Source organism: Dermacentor variabilis, chromosome 3, assembly GCF_050947875.1.
Source record: "Dermacentor variabilis isolate Ectoservices chromosome 3, ASM5094787v1, whole genome shotgun sequence".
Taxonomy (NCBI): domain Eukaryota; kingdom Metazoa; phylum Arthropoda; class Arachnida; order Ixodida; family Ixodidae; genus Dermacentor; species Dermacentor variabilis.
Window position 1 is genome coordinate 155,243,461 of NC_134570.1, and position 15,999 is coordinate 155,259,459.

The 15,999-nt window shown below is 45.3% G+C and overlaps 1 protein-coding gene across 1 annotated transcript; it reads right to left on the minus strand.

Annotated features, from left to right (window-relative positions):
- Nucleotides 1–466: 466 nt before the first annotated feature.
- On the minus strand, nt 467–13,917 carry LOC142576431 (3-beta-hydroxysteroid sulfotransferase-like). Its single transcript, XM_075686561.1, has 3 exons — nt 13,493–13,917; nt 8,560–8,970; nt 467–2,205 (listed from the first exon to the last, which is right to left on the minus strand). The coding sequence occupies exon 3, from the start codon at nt 2,190–2,192 to the stop codon at nt 1,233–1,235; it is 960 nt and encodes a 319-aa protein (XP_075542676.1). The 5' UTR covers nt 2,193–2,205; nt 8,560–8,970; nt 13,493–13,917; the 3' UTR covers nt 467–1,232.
- Nucleotides 13,918–15,999: the final 2,082 nt, after the last annotated feature.

Here is a 15,999-nt window from a genome sequence, read left to right on the forward strand (position 1 = left end):
TCAATCGTGTATGTGAAAAGAAATCGCCCGACGAGTCCGTTCGCGCCGACACTGCGCCGGCACAGCCGCTAGAGATCCGTCTAAAGAATGTTAGCATCAGTGCAGTGTGAGTGGGTCGCCGACAGGACGGAAGACGCTGTTGCAAACAGTCAGCAGACCGAAATCCCTTTCGTGTCCGCTGAGTGCGAACGAGCTTCAAGTAACCACTAAGTGAACTTGATAAACGTAGTGTTCGTGGAGACTCGTGTTTGGCTGGCAATCATAGGTACCTGTTCTATTGGCATCAACACTACATTTGTCTTCTCAATGTGAAGCACATGGTGTACCCCAGTGTAATATATGCACTTTGCTATCACTTTTAACCTCCACTGTATAGGTTCAAAGTTCAGACTATTTCGTCATGAGAACGAAGTTAGCACATGCAGGCTTGACTTCGTTTATACCAGCATTGTTATTGTGATCGGTATCTTGGTAATCGGAGTTTATTTATCAAATTATTCATATTAGAAATACGAAATGGTTGATTCGCAGACACTTCAGGTAAATATTATATTTTGATAATGTCTTAGGAGCACCGCGTTAATGGTCGGATTATCCATCCGAACGTTAACTTGGCAATCTCCACTAAACATCAAAAACTATTGAACGCACCATACACCTTCCATTGCAACGAGTTCGCCTTCTATGCTCAGCGAAAAGGAACCCGATCAAGATTGGGACCTGGCCAAGCATATATTCCATTCTGCAGCTGAATAGTGGAGACGGTTTGGCTTCGTACTAAGGCGTCGTCAGCAAAGCAGCTAAACCAATTGTGAGCCTCGTTGTTGAGCGCCTGCCTCCACTACGGGATATTTTCGCTACATTGGCTCTTTTTGTAACTGGTATAGATTTCTCATAAATACAAGTTAACATACCCTTTTAAAGTGGCGCTCAAGTTGCGTTTGAAAGAGTATTTATACTTTGCACAGCTAATGGTCAATATAGATCAGCTTACAGTAACACTGCGAAAACATTTTTTTCTGAAAATGTGCACGTATTCAATTATTTCGCAATGATCACATAGCTTTTAATACCAAAGCGTATGCTGCTCACAGTTTATGAGTTAAAATATCGCACTCTACCTTTCGGCATCCCGGATGGTCATTTCTATATGTGAGTTTGTTTTTGCTAACTGAAAATTACATATTGATGAATCCGTGACCTTTCCCTATGCTCAGTGAAAAAGGCACTTCTCAGCAGACACTTTGCGATAATTTGAATGCCTCGGCTCGGATGTCCTTCCAGAGATCCATAAATGATGACATCGGCTCTGCCTCTCTGATCCTAGCTTCCATGCGTCGAAGTAGCTCTGGTGTGAAGTGTTCTTTCCACCCTCCGACTTTGGCTGTTCGTACTAGACCGTACTTCGTTGGATCCCCTTCGTAGCCCTGCTTGCAGGTTACCATGCTTCGATCAAATACCTCTTTCCAGTGAGGGCTGCGACTATTGCGAAAGTCAACGACTACGACACTTCGCATGCGTTCAGGCTTGGAGCTCTCCAGCATCATGTCAAGCAGTGCTTCATTTTCTAATAAAGCTCGTCCATAGTGCTCTCCCAAAAAGTGTGCTACTTTGATAATCACGTCACGAGTGTCCTTCTTCATTTCTTCGTAAGTCACGAAGAGCACGTTTGGTTGCTGCCTAAGGTTGTAAGCCAATGCCACATGTTCGAAGTAGTCACCGTACCCAAAGTTCCCGCTGACAAACACGTTAACAAATTCTTCGAACGTGGCATCCTGGTACTCGTATGAGCTGAGGTTGGTCACCATGTGGTACATTGACACGCACACGTCCCATGGATTGCGGGCAACGTAAATGTACTTTCCTTCTTCGGTGACGGTGTCCTCACTTAAGGGCAAGTGCGTGGCAAAAGCTCTCACGGACAGGGATGACTTCCAGCCCTTTATGTCCATATACTCAATAAAGCGGTAGTCCTTAGCAAACTCTTCGTGCGTTGTCATTGGCTCACCCTCTCTGAGAATAAGCTGGACAATGTACATCATCCAGTGTGTACCGCTCTTCGGAAACGTTGACTGCACCACATCTCCCTTTTGCGCTCGAAACTTGAGGTTTTCTCGTAGCGTCTCTGGAACTATGCCTGCACACCTAGGTACTCCGTCTATTACTTGGTGTAATGGTTTTCGCAGTTCCATTCTTTGCAACTCCCTGCAAAAGGGGAAGGTACAATTAGAAACAATGCAGTGGGTATATTTTACGAAACCTTTAGGTTTGATTGGGATGTCTATTCGTAGGAAGTAAGACAGGATTAAGGTGTTAACCGAACATTTAAAATGTTCTGACATTTCCACTGACCGCAACGCGCGTAAAGGCTAAAACTATTGCATGTTAGGAGTAGTTATAAAGCATTCAATTTCTTCATTATCGTCATCATTGTCACCTTAAAAAACGCCTCTAATCTATTACAATTATTGCAGATGCTCGGTACGGGATGCAGCAGATAAGCACTCTGAACGCCAAATCTTCCCCTAACTGTTACAACGTATTTTTCCCGCAATGTCAGGCCTACAGGGCTCAAAATTATCTGTGCATGAGTTTTTCGTAAGGCAGCCTACACTACTTTAAATGAACTGCTGTTGCACAATTAAGATTCGTTCTTACGTGTTATACATGAGGGACACAAAGGCCCTTTTTGAAACGGGAGGCGTGCCGGTTAAAATAAAGTGAATCATCTTTGAACTACTATGTTACTTCACCCTTGAAACATTCTAATTCTTTTCCTTTTGTGTCGTTTCGCCTCAGCAGTTCCCGATGAGCGAGATTCTGGTGCTGTACTCTGTCACCTTTACGCAAAAAGACAACACACAATGAACTCTAAGCTCTGAGGATTGTAGCATTCTCTAGCACAGCTGTGCACTCATATTCGGGAATGCGTCTTAATTTATAATGGCCGCAATACATCTGTTTGAAGCTTCAGTAGTTCTGTTATAACTACCCTGCATGAAGAAAAATTTGGAGGAAGCTTAAGCTTCGCCTTTAAGTGTGGAACGCGATAGAATTCCCAGATCAGTGACTGCTTCTCACGCTTGCCGGCAACTGCATCGTATTTAACCGTAATGCTTATCGGGAAACGCTCGCGGCGAAAGCTATGCGCGAAGGCCAAATCTGGTAGAAAAGCTGGTAGAAAATCTGCACCTTGTTGGGCCGCGATGTGGCGGTGGTGAGCGCCATGTGCAAGTGCTTCAAGGAAGAGGACGCGCCGCTCTATCGACTCCGAGATATTTACGTGCCGGCGTGCGCAAATGGCGGACGCCATCTCCTGCCTATGCATTGTAGAAACGCTGTAAAAGGGGTTTGTTTGAGGTTTCCCGTAACTAAATTATGTTTCCTCGTATATGCGATTTACACTCCGAAAGCTGTCATGTCTGCAGGTTGTTTGCAAGTCGTATATACAAATTTTCCACGTATTTTAGCTAGAGGAATTCAATTAGTTCAGTTAATTTCTTGCGTCACATGGAAGGCCAGGGTATACATTATTTGAATATCTTTTTGGCGAACGCCGGATTTTCTGCGACCCGGGCTCCTTAACGCTATTGCGTAAAAATTATAGACTCACCATTCTATAGGACGGGTCTTTCTGGGCGCTGAGCTTCTACACCAATATCTTTGTCACCTATCTAGCAAATGTATTGCAAAATATAAACTTTCTCTCGGAGGCTGGATATGAACCTCTATTTTATAGTCGCCTCACATGCCTATCATCACGACTTTTACCTCAGCGCTTTCTTTATGATGACGGAATTTTCTATTTTCAGGAAACTAAAGGTGATGGTAACTTTCATCACCCTCATCATCAGCCTATTTTATATCCAATGCAGGAGAGAGAGAGAGAAGTGGTTCTTGTGGAGAAAGGAGGAAAGGCTGGTACTTTCTTCTGCAAGCCATGCTTGAGCACGGTTCAGCGCCAGCAGGGTGGCGGAGGTGGGATTTATAGAAAGAGAGGGTAGCAGGGAGAAAGGTAGAGGGTCGTCCTAGCAGCATCAGAGCAGCCCGGCCGGGAGGCGTATTTTGCTTTCCGCGGATGATTCCGCACGCGAGAAAGACAAAAAGGAGGGAGAGGAGGACGGCGCAGATATACGCGGGAAAGCATGAACAGTCTTTCATAGCAAAAGGGCGAAGAGATGCCTGGATAATGAAACACAGAGCATTGTGGGGGTACAACAGGTATGAGGTACTGAGAGGTATTTGGAAGGGAGTAATGGTGCCAGGAGGTATTCAGAGGCCTGGAGTGGGAAGAATTGGGGATAAAAGTTGATGGAGAATACCTTAGCAACTTGCGATTCGCTGATGATATTGCCTTGCATAGTAACTCAGGAGACCAATTGCAATGCATGCTCACTGACCTGGAGAGGCAAAGCAGAAGGGTGGGTCTGAAAATTAATTTGCAGAAAACTAAAGTATTGTTTAACAGTCTCGGAAGAGAACAGCAGTTTACGATAGGTAGCGAAGCACTGGAAGTGGTAAGGGAATACATCTACTTAGGGCAGGTAGTGCCCACGGATCCGGATCATGAGACTGAAATAACCAGAAGAATAAGAATGGGCTGGAGTGCGTTTGGCAGGCATTCTCAAATCATGAACAGCAGGTTACCACTATCCCTCAAAAGGAAAGTGTATAACAGCTGTGTGTTACCAGTACTCGCATATGGGGCAGAAACCTGGAGGCTTACGAAAAGGGTTCTGCTGAAATTGAGGACGACGCAACGAGCTATGGAAAGAAGAATGATGGGTGTAACGTTAAGGGATAAGAAAAGAGCAGATTGGGTGAGGGAACAAACGCGAGTTAATGACATCTTACTTGAAATCAAGAAAAAGTAATGGGCATGGGCAGGACATGTAATGAGGAGGCAAGAAAACCGATGGTCATTAAGGGTTACGGACTGGATTCCAAGCGGAGGGAACCGTAACAGGCTGCGGCAGAAAGTTAGGTGGGCGGATGAAATTAAGACGTTTGCAGGGACAACATGGCCACAATTAGTACATGACCGGGGAAGTTGGAGAAGTATGGGAGAGGCCTTTGCCCTGCAGTGGGCGTAACTAGGCTGATGATGATGATGATGATGAATGGTGCCGGGCCTTACTTTCGGGAATGCGGTCCTGTGCTTAAGGGCAGAAATTCAGTCGAGACTACAAGTAAATCAGAGAGCTCTTGGTAGATCAGCTATAGGTGCCCACGGGAATACCACAAATGAAGCAGTACAGGGAAGCACAACGAAGCACGGGAAGCTCAGAGTAAAATCCTATGCGAAAAACGCCTGAGGAAATTGGACGATGACAGGTGGGCACCTAAGGTATTTAAATACCTATACAAAAAAAGCGTTGACTCACAATGGCGGAAAAAAAACTAGGAAGCTAGCCAATAAGTATGACAGACACGAGAACGGAGAAAGACGGAGCACTAAACGACAGGTTAAAAACGCGGACGGTAAAAATTCGATAAATTCAATGGAAAAGAATCATAGTGTGAACTTTATATCGATACTGGAAACAGCAGATCAGGAAGGAAGCGTTTTATGATAACTCAAGAAACAGTGCTTTACTCTTTGAAACTAGGTCAGCATGTAGAATGCGGAGCTATAAAAAGAAATTTAACGAAGAAGACACATGTAATGCGTATGGTAAATCTGTAGAAACAATAGAAAAATACTAAAATGTGATGGTATCTATCCCGATGTCGATGCGGGGAAAATCCGCTTCCTGAGGCCCTAGGGTTCACAGATAATAGTGAGGCAAATAAATATGCGGTGGGAATTAGCAAAAAGCGATAGGAGCATTGGTGGGTCAATAGCAGAGAGGTGACATAAGGTTAAAAGTGTAGGAATGCGTATTTAGAGAAAACAGCTAATTTTAATAATTTACAACACAGTTAAAGAAAAATAAGCTAAGCATGGTGGCAGCCACCATCACTCCGTTTCAAAGGGGATGCTCCTACCATCCATCCATCCATCCATCCAGTAAGACTGAGAGGAATTTGTTATGTTTTAAGTTTGGAGGTTTAACAAATTTAACGCTGCGCCACCATATCTAGGATTCGGGAATTGGCGACCAAAACGAGCCTATCACGCTAGACGACGTCGCTCAGACGAGTACAGTGCTCGGCACTGCTACGCACTTAGCACGGCGAAGAATTGATTAGTAGTAGCGCGATTATGATTTGGCCATGACGGGCCCCATGCAACTGAAGAAGGGAAACATGTGCTCAAAATTGATAAAAATTACATGCCGCTAGAAGACCACTGGGGAATAATCAGCCTTATCTGATCATGAATGCTGCGGAACGTGAATACGAAGAATAAAACTTGTGCCACGTTATCAGCTGGCACAGCTCCACCGTCAGCCTCACACGTGCGATACAAAAATAAAGTTTCCCAGTTCATTAAGGTAATCGACATTAAAGCGTGGTTTTTAATGAGAATCGGTAAATGGGATCGATAACGAAATGGGATCAGCATACGAACATTTGCACATGAACACGTGCACCTAAATCTAAGCACACAGGTGTTTTCGCATTTCGCCCCCATCGAAATGCGGCCGCCGTGGCCAGGATTCGATCTCGCGACCTCGTGCTCAGCAGCCCAACACCATAGCCACTGAGCAACCACGGCGGGTGTCTTCCGCGGAAAGCAAAAGACGCGGCCAAGAGGGCCCAGTGGGTTCGACCGGAGGAGTAGGCTGCTGATAGACCCTATAGGAGGTGCAGGACGAAGGCCCCTTCCTGCGATCTCCAATTATTCCTCTTGCGCCAGACGATTCGAGCTAGCGCCTGCTAATTTAATGTCATCACCCACCTAGTCTTGTGCCCACATTGATTGCGCTTCCTTTCTCTAGGCACCCATTCAGCACCCTTAATCGTCCACCCGTTATCTAACCTACGCATTAGATTACCTGCGCAGCTCCATTTTTGTCTCCTAGTTTCAATTAGAATATTGCTTATTCTCGTTTGCTCTCTGCTCCACACCGCGTTCTTCCTGTACCTTAACGTTGCGTCTCACAATGTTCGTTCCATCGCTATTTGTGTCCACTTTAACTTGTTCTCGATCTTCTCTGTCAGCCTCCAAGTGTCTGCCCCATATGTTAGCATAGGTAGACTTCACCGATTCTACACTTCTATTTTCGATGATAATGGTAGGCTTCGAGCCCGGATCTGACAATGACTACTGTATGCCCTCCAAGCCATTTTTATTCTTCTGTTAACTTCCTTCTCATGATCAGGATCCCCTGTGAGTAATTGACCTAGGTAAACGTTGTCCTTCAGAGAATCTAGAGGCTGACTGGCGATACTGATATCTTGTTCCCTTGCCCGGCTATTGATCACTATCTCTGTCTTCGGCACATTATTATTCAGTCCCACTTTTACACTTCCTGTTAAGGTCCTCAATCAATTGCGGTAACTCGTCCCCAATGTTGCTGAACTGCACAATGTCATCTGCAAACCGAATGTTGCTGAGTTAATCGTCGTTGATCCTCACTTCTAAGCCTTCTAAATTTATTAGCTTGAATACTTCTTCCAAGCATGCAATGAATGGCATTAGAGAGACTGTGTCTCCTTGTGTGATCCCTTTCTTTATATGTATCTTCCCGATTTTCTTGTGGAGAATTAAGTAGCTGGGGAATTAGTGTAGATATTCTCCACAATATTTACCTAAGCGTCCCGTACTCCAGAATTACGTAATGCCTTTATCGCTGCTGGGATCTATGATGAATCAAATGCTTTGACACTATCTATGAAAACTATATAGAGAAGCTGATTTTACTCAGTGGATTTCTCGATTACGTCAGTGGTGGCATGGGTTTGATCCATTGTGGAGTATCCCTTCCTGAAGCCAACCTGTTCTTTTGGTTGAGTAAACTCCAGTATTGCCCTTATCCTATTGCAAATCATCCTGTTGAATACTTTATACAATACCGGAAGTAACCTCATGGGCATATAGTTATTCAACTCCTTAACTTCTCCCTTTTTGAGGAAGTAGCGTAATATTGGCATATACATAGAGTACATATTTTAGAGGATATTTACGTAAGCCTCCTGTGCACTTTCATTACGTAATCCCCTAAGAGATCTCTACACCAAGTTTTGTCCTGCGTCTTCGTAAAGTATTCTCAAGGTTCTCACCGACAGTGACACGAAGACCCTTAATTTTCAAATTCATTGCTCTATGGTATTGAGTCACGTCCAGAACCTTTTTTCTTTGTACAGACAAGTTCTTGCTTTAGTTGTAAGCTTTGTTTTCTCAATTGATCAATGTCGTCGTTTAAAGCCTTGAGATCCGCGCAAGAACTTTCAAGCTTGGACGTGAAATCGTCAAAGGAGCTCCTAATATACATAGTCGCTGCCTTGAGGTCATCAATTTATTTCGTGATTGTTTTAATATTTTTGAACTTAGACTACGCGTGTCGAAGAACCTTTGCAATCAAGGTGCTAGGTGCTTCATCTCCGATTATAGGACCAGAGCAGCGAACGTCTCAGATTAGGTAAACCACTGAATGCACCAAGGTTACACACCTGAAAGCTGGTGAACGGCGTTTTAGCTGCGCAGTTGCGTGCTTTTCCTACTGAGTCCCCGCTGCTCAGTGTCGAGGTAAGTCCACCGCCTTGTTTTTGTTGCTGTAGCTCCAAAGATGTGAGGCGCAACGTTGTCCTTTAGTCAGCAGGTTTGAAGGGGCGTCATCCCAGACGGTGCAAGTAATCACGGTTTTGATCTGAATGATGGGGAACGGCGTTTTAAGCGCACAGTTACACGCGTGCTTTTCCCTCTGAGGTGCTTTTCCCACTTTTCTCACTGAGGCCAAGGTAGTTCCGTCCTCTTGCTTTTATAGCTGTAGCTCCGACGGTGCGCAAGCGCCACGTTGTCCTTTAGTCAGCGCAAGGGTAAAGGGCCGTCATGGAAGCTGTCCAGGTAACCACAGTGTTGATCTGGAAGACGGGGAAAGGCATTTATCAGTGCAGTTCCATGCGTGCTTTTCCCACTGAGTCGCTCGCTGCTCTGTCAAGACAGGCCAATTGGAAGGAGGCCAAGTGAAGTTTAGGGGTGGAAGAAGTTGAAATTCAGGGGTGCTAACTGAAGTTTGTGGATGGGCCAGCTTGAAGTATAGGAGTAGCCCAACTTGAAGTTCGGAAGTGTGCCAATTTATAATTAGGGGTCAGGCAGCTTGAAATTTAGGAGTGGCCCAACTGAAATTTGGGTATGCATCAAGTTGAAAAATAGGGGTGGACCAACTGGAATTTTGGGGTGCGCCAACTTGAAATTTGGATATGGCAGAATCTAAATTTGTAAGTGGCCGATATTGAAATATGTGAATTCGCGAACTTAAATTTAGCGGTACGTCCACTTGAAGTTTGCGGGTGGGCCAATTGACATTTACGGATGCGCCAACGTGATATATGAGGGTGGGACTTAAATTTGGCCATGGGGCAACTTTAACTTGGGGCGGACCAACATTAAATTTAGGTTTGGGCCAACTTTAAATTTAGGAGTGGGCCAACTTAAATTTAGGCATGGACCAATGTGAAGTATGGGGGTGGGTGAACTTCAATGTGGGGGTTGACCAAATTTAAATTTAGGGGGCACAACTAAAATTTGGGGGCGGGCCAACATGAAATGTAGAGGAGTGCCAAATTAAAATTTAAGGGTGGGTCAGCTTAAATTTAGGAATCGGCCAACTTAAATATTGGTATGGGGTACCCTAAATTTGGGAGTGGGCGAACCTAAATTTGGAGTTAAGTCCACCTGAAACATGGGGGTGGCCCAACATAAATTTGCGGGTGGGCCAAATTGAAATATAGGGGTGGACCAACTTAAGTATGCTCATACATACCTAGACAACTCAGTAGGGTTTCTGCGTACATTTTCTGTTTGCAGTTTGAAGCACAAACACTGCCACTACTACAATGAAGTACTGCAATACTCTAGCACTTTATTGAGCATTGAGATATTTTGAATGCAGTAAGTGTTTAGAGACAGTTATGAGATGTCATCTATGTATGCTGGGTACTGTATGCCAAGTCACCGTACATTTACACTATTGTGGTCTGTCGTATCTCAAGTTGTTTGATGGATTCCATATAAGGGCCAAACCTACCAACGGTGGTGCCACCATTTGGGTGTATACAAAAGAGAGAAGGGTGCGTGACGTAACTAAGTGTCATAACGCAACAATGAGAAAAGCCTGTGATTCACGGGACCTAAAAACTTACTGCTACAGTAAAGTTACTATCAACAAACACCAAAGAGTGCCAAAAGCTTTTCCCTCTAGACAACACTCTCCACATTGTGCACAGACAAGCAGACCAAACATACGCGCTTCTTTTGCACTCCCCTCACCTTCACGTCAGAGCCCACGCCCCTGGCTAGAGTTGGTATTTTCTGGTAGGTCTCTGCAACTGTCAGAACATCACCACGGATCTTTATTACAAGTTCGCCGTAACTACCATAGTTAACTTGCATGTCAAGGGTTGAACTTAGTCGCCTTTTAGGCAAATAGCAACAAATTGGAGCCTTCTTCGTTGATTCGAGTAAATATATTGCAAGTACTCTTAGATAAGGAAAAGTCATTTGGACAGTGTAAGGTGGTTGCTTTAGCTAAAGGAAATTTGCGGCTATGGAAGTCTGCTCAAGTACAGCCCTACTCTGGAAGTGTCGCAGCAGCGCTTTTTATTCTGAACATTCAAAAGCTGTGTTCGCTTCAGCTCGGATGTCCTTCAAGAGGTCCATGGAAGAAGCTTTCTGTTCTGCCTAAAGGATCTGCTTCTCAATTTGCCGTAGTAGGTGAGGTGTAAAGTACTCCTTCCAACCTCCTATCTTGGCTTTTCTCACTAATGCGCATCCATTCCCTTCTCCTACGCACAACTCCTAGCAGGTAGCATGTGTTTGTCTCGTCACCTCATGCCAATGAGGGTTCGGGCTGCCATTCAGATTAATCACGATCATGTTTCGCATGTAATCTGGTTGTGACCTCTGCAGGAGCCCTTGAAGCAGCATGTGGTCATTTGCGAAAGCACGGACACACCCCTCTCCCCAAAAATATGACAGTCTCAATACGGCCTTTTGCGTGTCCTTCAACTCTTCGTAGGTTACGAAGAACCCATTCGGCTGTTCCCTGAGAGCGCAGCCTGGTGCTACGTGCTCGACCTAGTCCGCGAAACCGAAGTTGCCATTCGGAAAACTGTCAACAAGCTCTTTGACCGTGCCACCCTGGAAATCAAAATTCTCAAATTGCTCGCCATGTGGTAGAATGAGACTCATACATCCCACGGATTGTGGGCGATGTAGAGGTACTTCCCGTCTTTTGTCATAACGGTTTTGGCCTCGGCAAGGTGTGTAGAAAATGTTCTCATTGACAGGGATGAGTTCCACTCCTTGATATCCATGTACTCCAGGAAACGTCATTCTTTACTGAACTCGTCGTGTGTGGTTAGCGGTTTTCCTTTCCTCGGTATGAGCTGCGTGATTTACAGTCGTAGACAGATTAAAATGGACCACGGCGCAGGCGGCCAGAGCTGCTTCGGAGCCGCACCACGGCGCTGCTATCGCGCTTCGCGCGCTCACGACGAGGTACCCCGAGTGACGTCAAACTACGTCAAACTACGTCAAACTTCTCCTCCGCGCCCTCGCTCTCGCGCTGGTGCTTGACACGCTTGATAAATTTTTAGTGCAGCGTTCGGCCCGCTCTGCTGCTGCTGACAGTCGGGACAAAAGGGTGCGTGAATAGCCAGTAGTTCAGCACTTTGCGCTGTCGCGCAGTGGCGCACGGCCGCAGGCCATCAAACCGCGGCAGTGTGGAGGAACCAGAACACGATGTTTACTTTTTTTTTCTCGGTGATCTGCAGTCGCGGACGCAATAAAATGGAGCGTGGCATCGGTTAAGAAAGGCGGACAAGCGCCAACTTGTGCAAAATGCGCCTGGTGTCGAGGCGTCTGCTCTCGCATGCGTCTCCTTTTTAGCTCGCAGCCTCTCCAAGCGTTTAGCATCGACTTAGCGCTCTTTAACAGTAGGCAGCACAGCGAGATCACGCCGCTTCAAGGGGCGGCTGCTGTGAATCGCGCCCACTCGTCGCCTACGCGCTGTATCTCGTGACCTGCCGATTATTGAAGCATTCCAGCCACACTTCGCTCCGTCTGCAACGTGCTGCATGAGAGAAATTGTCGGCGCCAGCCAATATATAGCGAAATTAATAGACCTATAGAACTGCCCTCAAATTTCGCCTTAGGAAGTATCGTAATCGTCGGTGGATATTTTTTTTAGTTTTCGCAGCCAGTTCAGCCAGACCCTTTTGCTGATCGATGAGCTCCCGGGAGCCGATAATTTTTATTAAGTGCTTGGTGGCGTACGACGCTGCATTTAGACTCAAGATTATCGTACGACATGAAACAGAGCAAGTAAGCAGCCGGCCATAACTTCGGCGTCGACAAAATGTGCATACGTCGGCGCCTGATGCAGGAAGGGGAGCTTGCGGCAACACGCAAAGTGAAAAAGCGTTCCATGGGAAAGAACGCAAGTTTCTAGAAGTTGTTACACGAATAATGTAAGTGCCGCGCTTTGCCAAGATCGCGAAAAGAAATTTCCGCCTTTACACGAGTGAATACAGTATACAAAAGCAAGGAAGTGTTGGGAGTACCTCGGAAAAATTTTTACCTGGCGCTAACAACGGCATCTTTGTCATCCCCGAAGAGTTGCCACTAGCGCAACAGCGCAGTTCCTAATAACGTCCATCCACTTGCGAGTAACTGCTTGGGTATTGCCAATATTGAGGAGATCGCGGTGGCCGGCACATGTGCATTAGAACCTGCGATGCTGTACACAAATGTCATGCACAAAGGATAACATTACCCCGAAGTCAAGCAACAGTGATGATACGAAAAGCATTCAGAAAGAAAACTACCTTCAGACAGGTATGTGTAATGCAGAGTGCTTGATGACAGGTACCACCTATCCGCCGTTAGGGACCGCTACAAAACAACAGAGAAATGAGTTCCGAACACACGCGTATGCTTCGGCTACACAGGACTATCTTTTTCATGATTACTTCTCTATGCATCCAAATGCTATATCGATAAGGTAACCTCTATTTACGAAAATTGCAGACTCTTGACTTAATTTTTTGTGTTTGTAGATTGGTATTTGTCTTCGCAGTCGGTGAGTCCTAATAGTGTAAATTAGGCTCCTTAATCAGAATACTGCATCTGTCTTTTTGCCACAGTAATAAGCAGCTCCACCAAAGTGACCAATTCAAACAAATGCCGCAGATGTCAGGTCTACCCCTTAGTACAGCGGCGACTAAAGGTAACTTCAAACGCGAAATAAAGAAATACACATTTCTAGACATGTTCTTTATGAGAGAACATTCAGAACATGCAGCTAGCCTAATGCGATAAGATAACAGAACCATATTTTGGAGACAGCTATTCAGCAAAAAAAAAGGAAGAATTACTGCTCACCTTCTTTTCCTTTGTTTGCAAGAATATTCAAATGGAACGTCTGCTCGGTTCTTCGTTTGCAATGCGCTTTAAACTCCTAGGAATGTGACGTAATGTGGCCTTTTCTTCGGTACTTCAAGTAATAGTCGTCACCTTTTTGTTAGGATTGGCCTACCTTCTGATATATTTCAGTTCAAGGAAATGATTTGTGCGAGTGCCCTGCCAGCAGCTGATCGGGAGGCTTATAGCGGGCGGCTGCCTAGCTCAAGACGTCCTTCCTCCAAGTGCCAAAGTCACGAGCAGTGTGGTTATCATTGGGTCGGCCGTTCAGAGTGTGCTCTTGAGGGCGATAGTGTCACAGACTCTTTTGTTCCGGCGCGTTGTAGTAACTTGCCTCCCGATTACTTGGCCGATAACATACTCGAACACACTCATGTACGTAGTGCGAAACAAAAGAAAAGCAGATTCACTGATCTCCGTGGGACTCACTTACTTTGATCGAGGGGGGGGGGGGGCTCTCACAGCATTCTCCATCATCGTTGCTGCTGTGCCCCGAAATTATTATTAGTAAATTCAAAGAAGTTACCCCTTTAAGAAGCAGCTAAGGCCCTCATATAGCGAGAAAGAACAATGGAATTGAAGGTTTTGCTGCACAATAAGCGTAGAACGCGATATTGTAGTACAGGAGATCGCAGCATGGATGGCATCCCACGTAGCGAGATTTTTCTGACGCATGGAGGAGGTTATGCAGAGCTCATTGAATGATATCACGACTGACATCTAACGCAGATTTACTGAGCGTCTAGATATAGTTAGTCGATAACGTTAAACGTAAACACTATTGAGCAGTAAACACTAATGAGCAGAACATAAGCAAATTATGAAGTTGGCCAGTTGCCTATTCCTCACTTAAATGGCCCAATCCACTCGCAGGAACCGGTATCGAATTGCCTCGCGCAACGGTTCATAAAATATTACGCATTCTGAGGATTATAAAATCCAAAGAGTACTGGCAACTTAAACATGCGAAATTAAGTGTCATCTTTTACAGGTATCTAGTCTATAGGATCTGCACATTACTGAAAATAAAAATGTGAATTACAAAAGAAAGACGACACGGAAATTTTAACATGTAATTCTTATCGCTTCACAGGAGAAATTGAAGAGTGCATCACAAAGTTTCGTTTCACCAAAAGCCAGTTCGGTAGCACACCAAAGTAAAGGACCATCGGAAGAAGGCCACTCCAGAACGATAGATTATTCCTTTTTATTGCTGTTGTTGGCTGAAAACGCCTTCATACGATGAACGTAACGTCATCCTCTTTCAAGACGCTAGTGCCTGCTTTGGCCTCTGAAGTGGGTGCAGAAAAGGCACCAGCAATTTGCAAGTGGCAGTTGACGTCATAGCGTGCCTCTTAGTACGGGGGTGGGAGCGTTATTGGCACTCCCTCCCGTTTTTGTGCAGGAGATTGATGATTACTCAAAAGGCAGCACTCTCACGCCTCACTGGCATTGAGAGGAGGTGCTTGAGACACACTTGAGGGGGGTACCATTGCTTTTCTCCGGCTTTAGGCAATTTATGCGAACGAGTGAGCCCCAGTATATCTGCCTGAGAATTAAACTCGTGTCTACTTGGACTATCAGCCTTTTATCGGCGCTGCCCCTGCGTTTTGAGCAATAAGTGTTCGATTATAAAAATTTTCAAATCGATTCGCATACAAATACCTCAGCAATACGACCTCTGAATGTCGAATTCAATATCAAGCATTATTTTCTGTTGCTTAAGAAAAAATACGCCTGTGCCAGAAAAACGCCTTTTAAAAAACAAAAACAAAACAGAAATACGCGATACCTTGTTTACAATTTTCGATACACATTCATGTGATACCGTTCGCAAAAGGACGTCTGGTCATTTCAGCACCTTCTAAAAGAGGTGCAACTGAATTCATTTAAGTGTGACACATGACAATTACAGTAATAAAACAAGGGAACCGAGCGACTCAGACGCAGGCGGAGCGTTGTGTTCGAGGGGAGAACTCTGATTCCACAGCGCCGCACATTGCTTTAAACAGACGCAAAGGTTATGTGACTGGCCAATCATACACAGCTTTGCCTGTATGGGGCAACATAATTGTAGGAAGGCTGCCTGTAAGTGAGACACTCTTACTGCGTGATGAGAAATTAATGAGCTGGAGTTACCCGCCGCGTGCTTTCGCTCATCAACTGGCGTGCACGCACAACAATTGCGGTTCACCTTCGGCGGAATTAGTTGGAAAAAATCTCATTTGCCCTGCCCTCTCCCTCTCCTTCGACACTGCAATGCAGCTTGTTATAACTTCGAATCGAACAGAAACTAGTATTCGACCGTTTCGAATGAGGAGATGCGACATACGCGCACAATCTGCGCGTCTACCTGCGCCATATTGCCGAGAACCAAGAGATGTGCGGATTCCTTTGAGAGACCGGACACTCTCACATTATCAGAACAAGGAGTGCTCTGTCAATGATTTCAGGCGAACTGCCCGCGG

Coding starts and splice junctions, on each gene's coding strand:
- LOC142576431 (XM_075686561.1), bottom strand. CDS start 2,192: ATGGAACTGCGAAAACCATTACACCAAGTAATAGACGGAGTACCTAGG.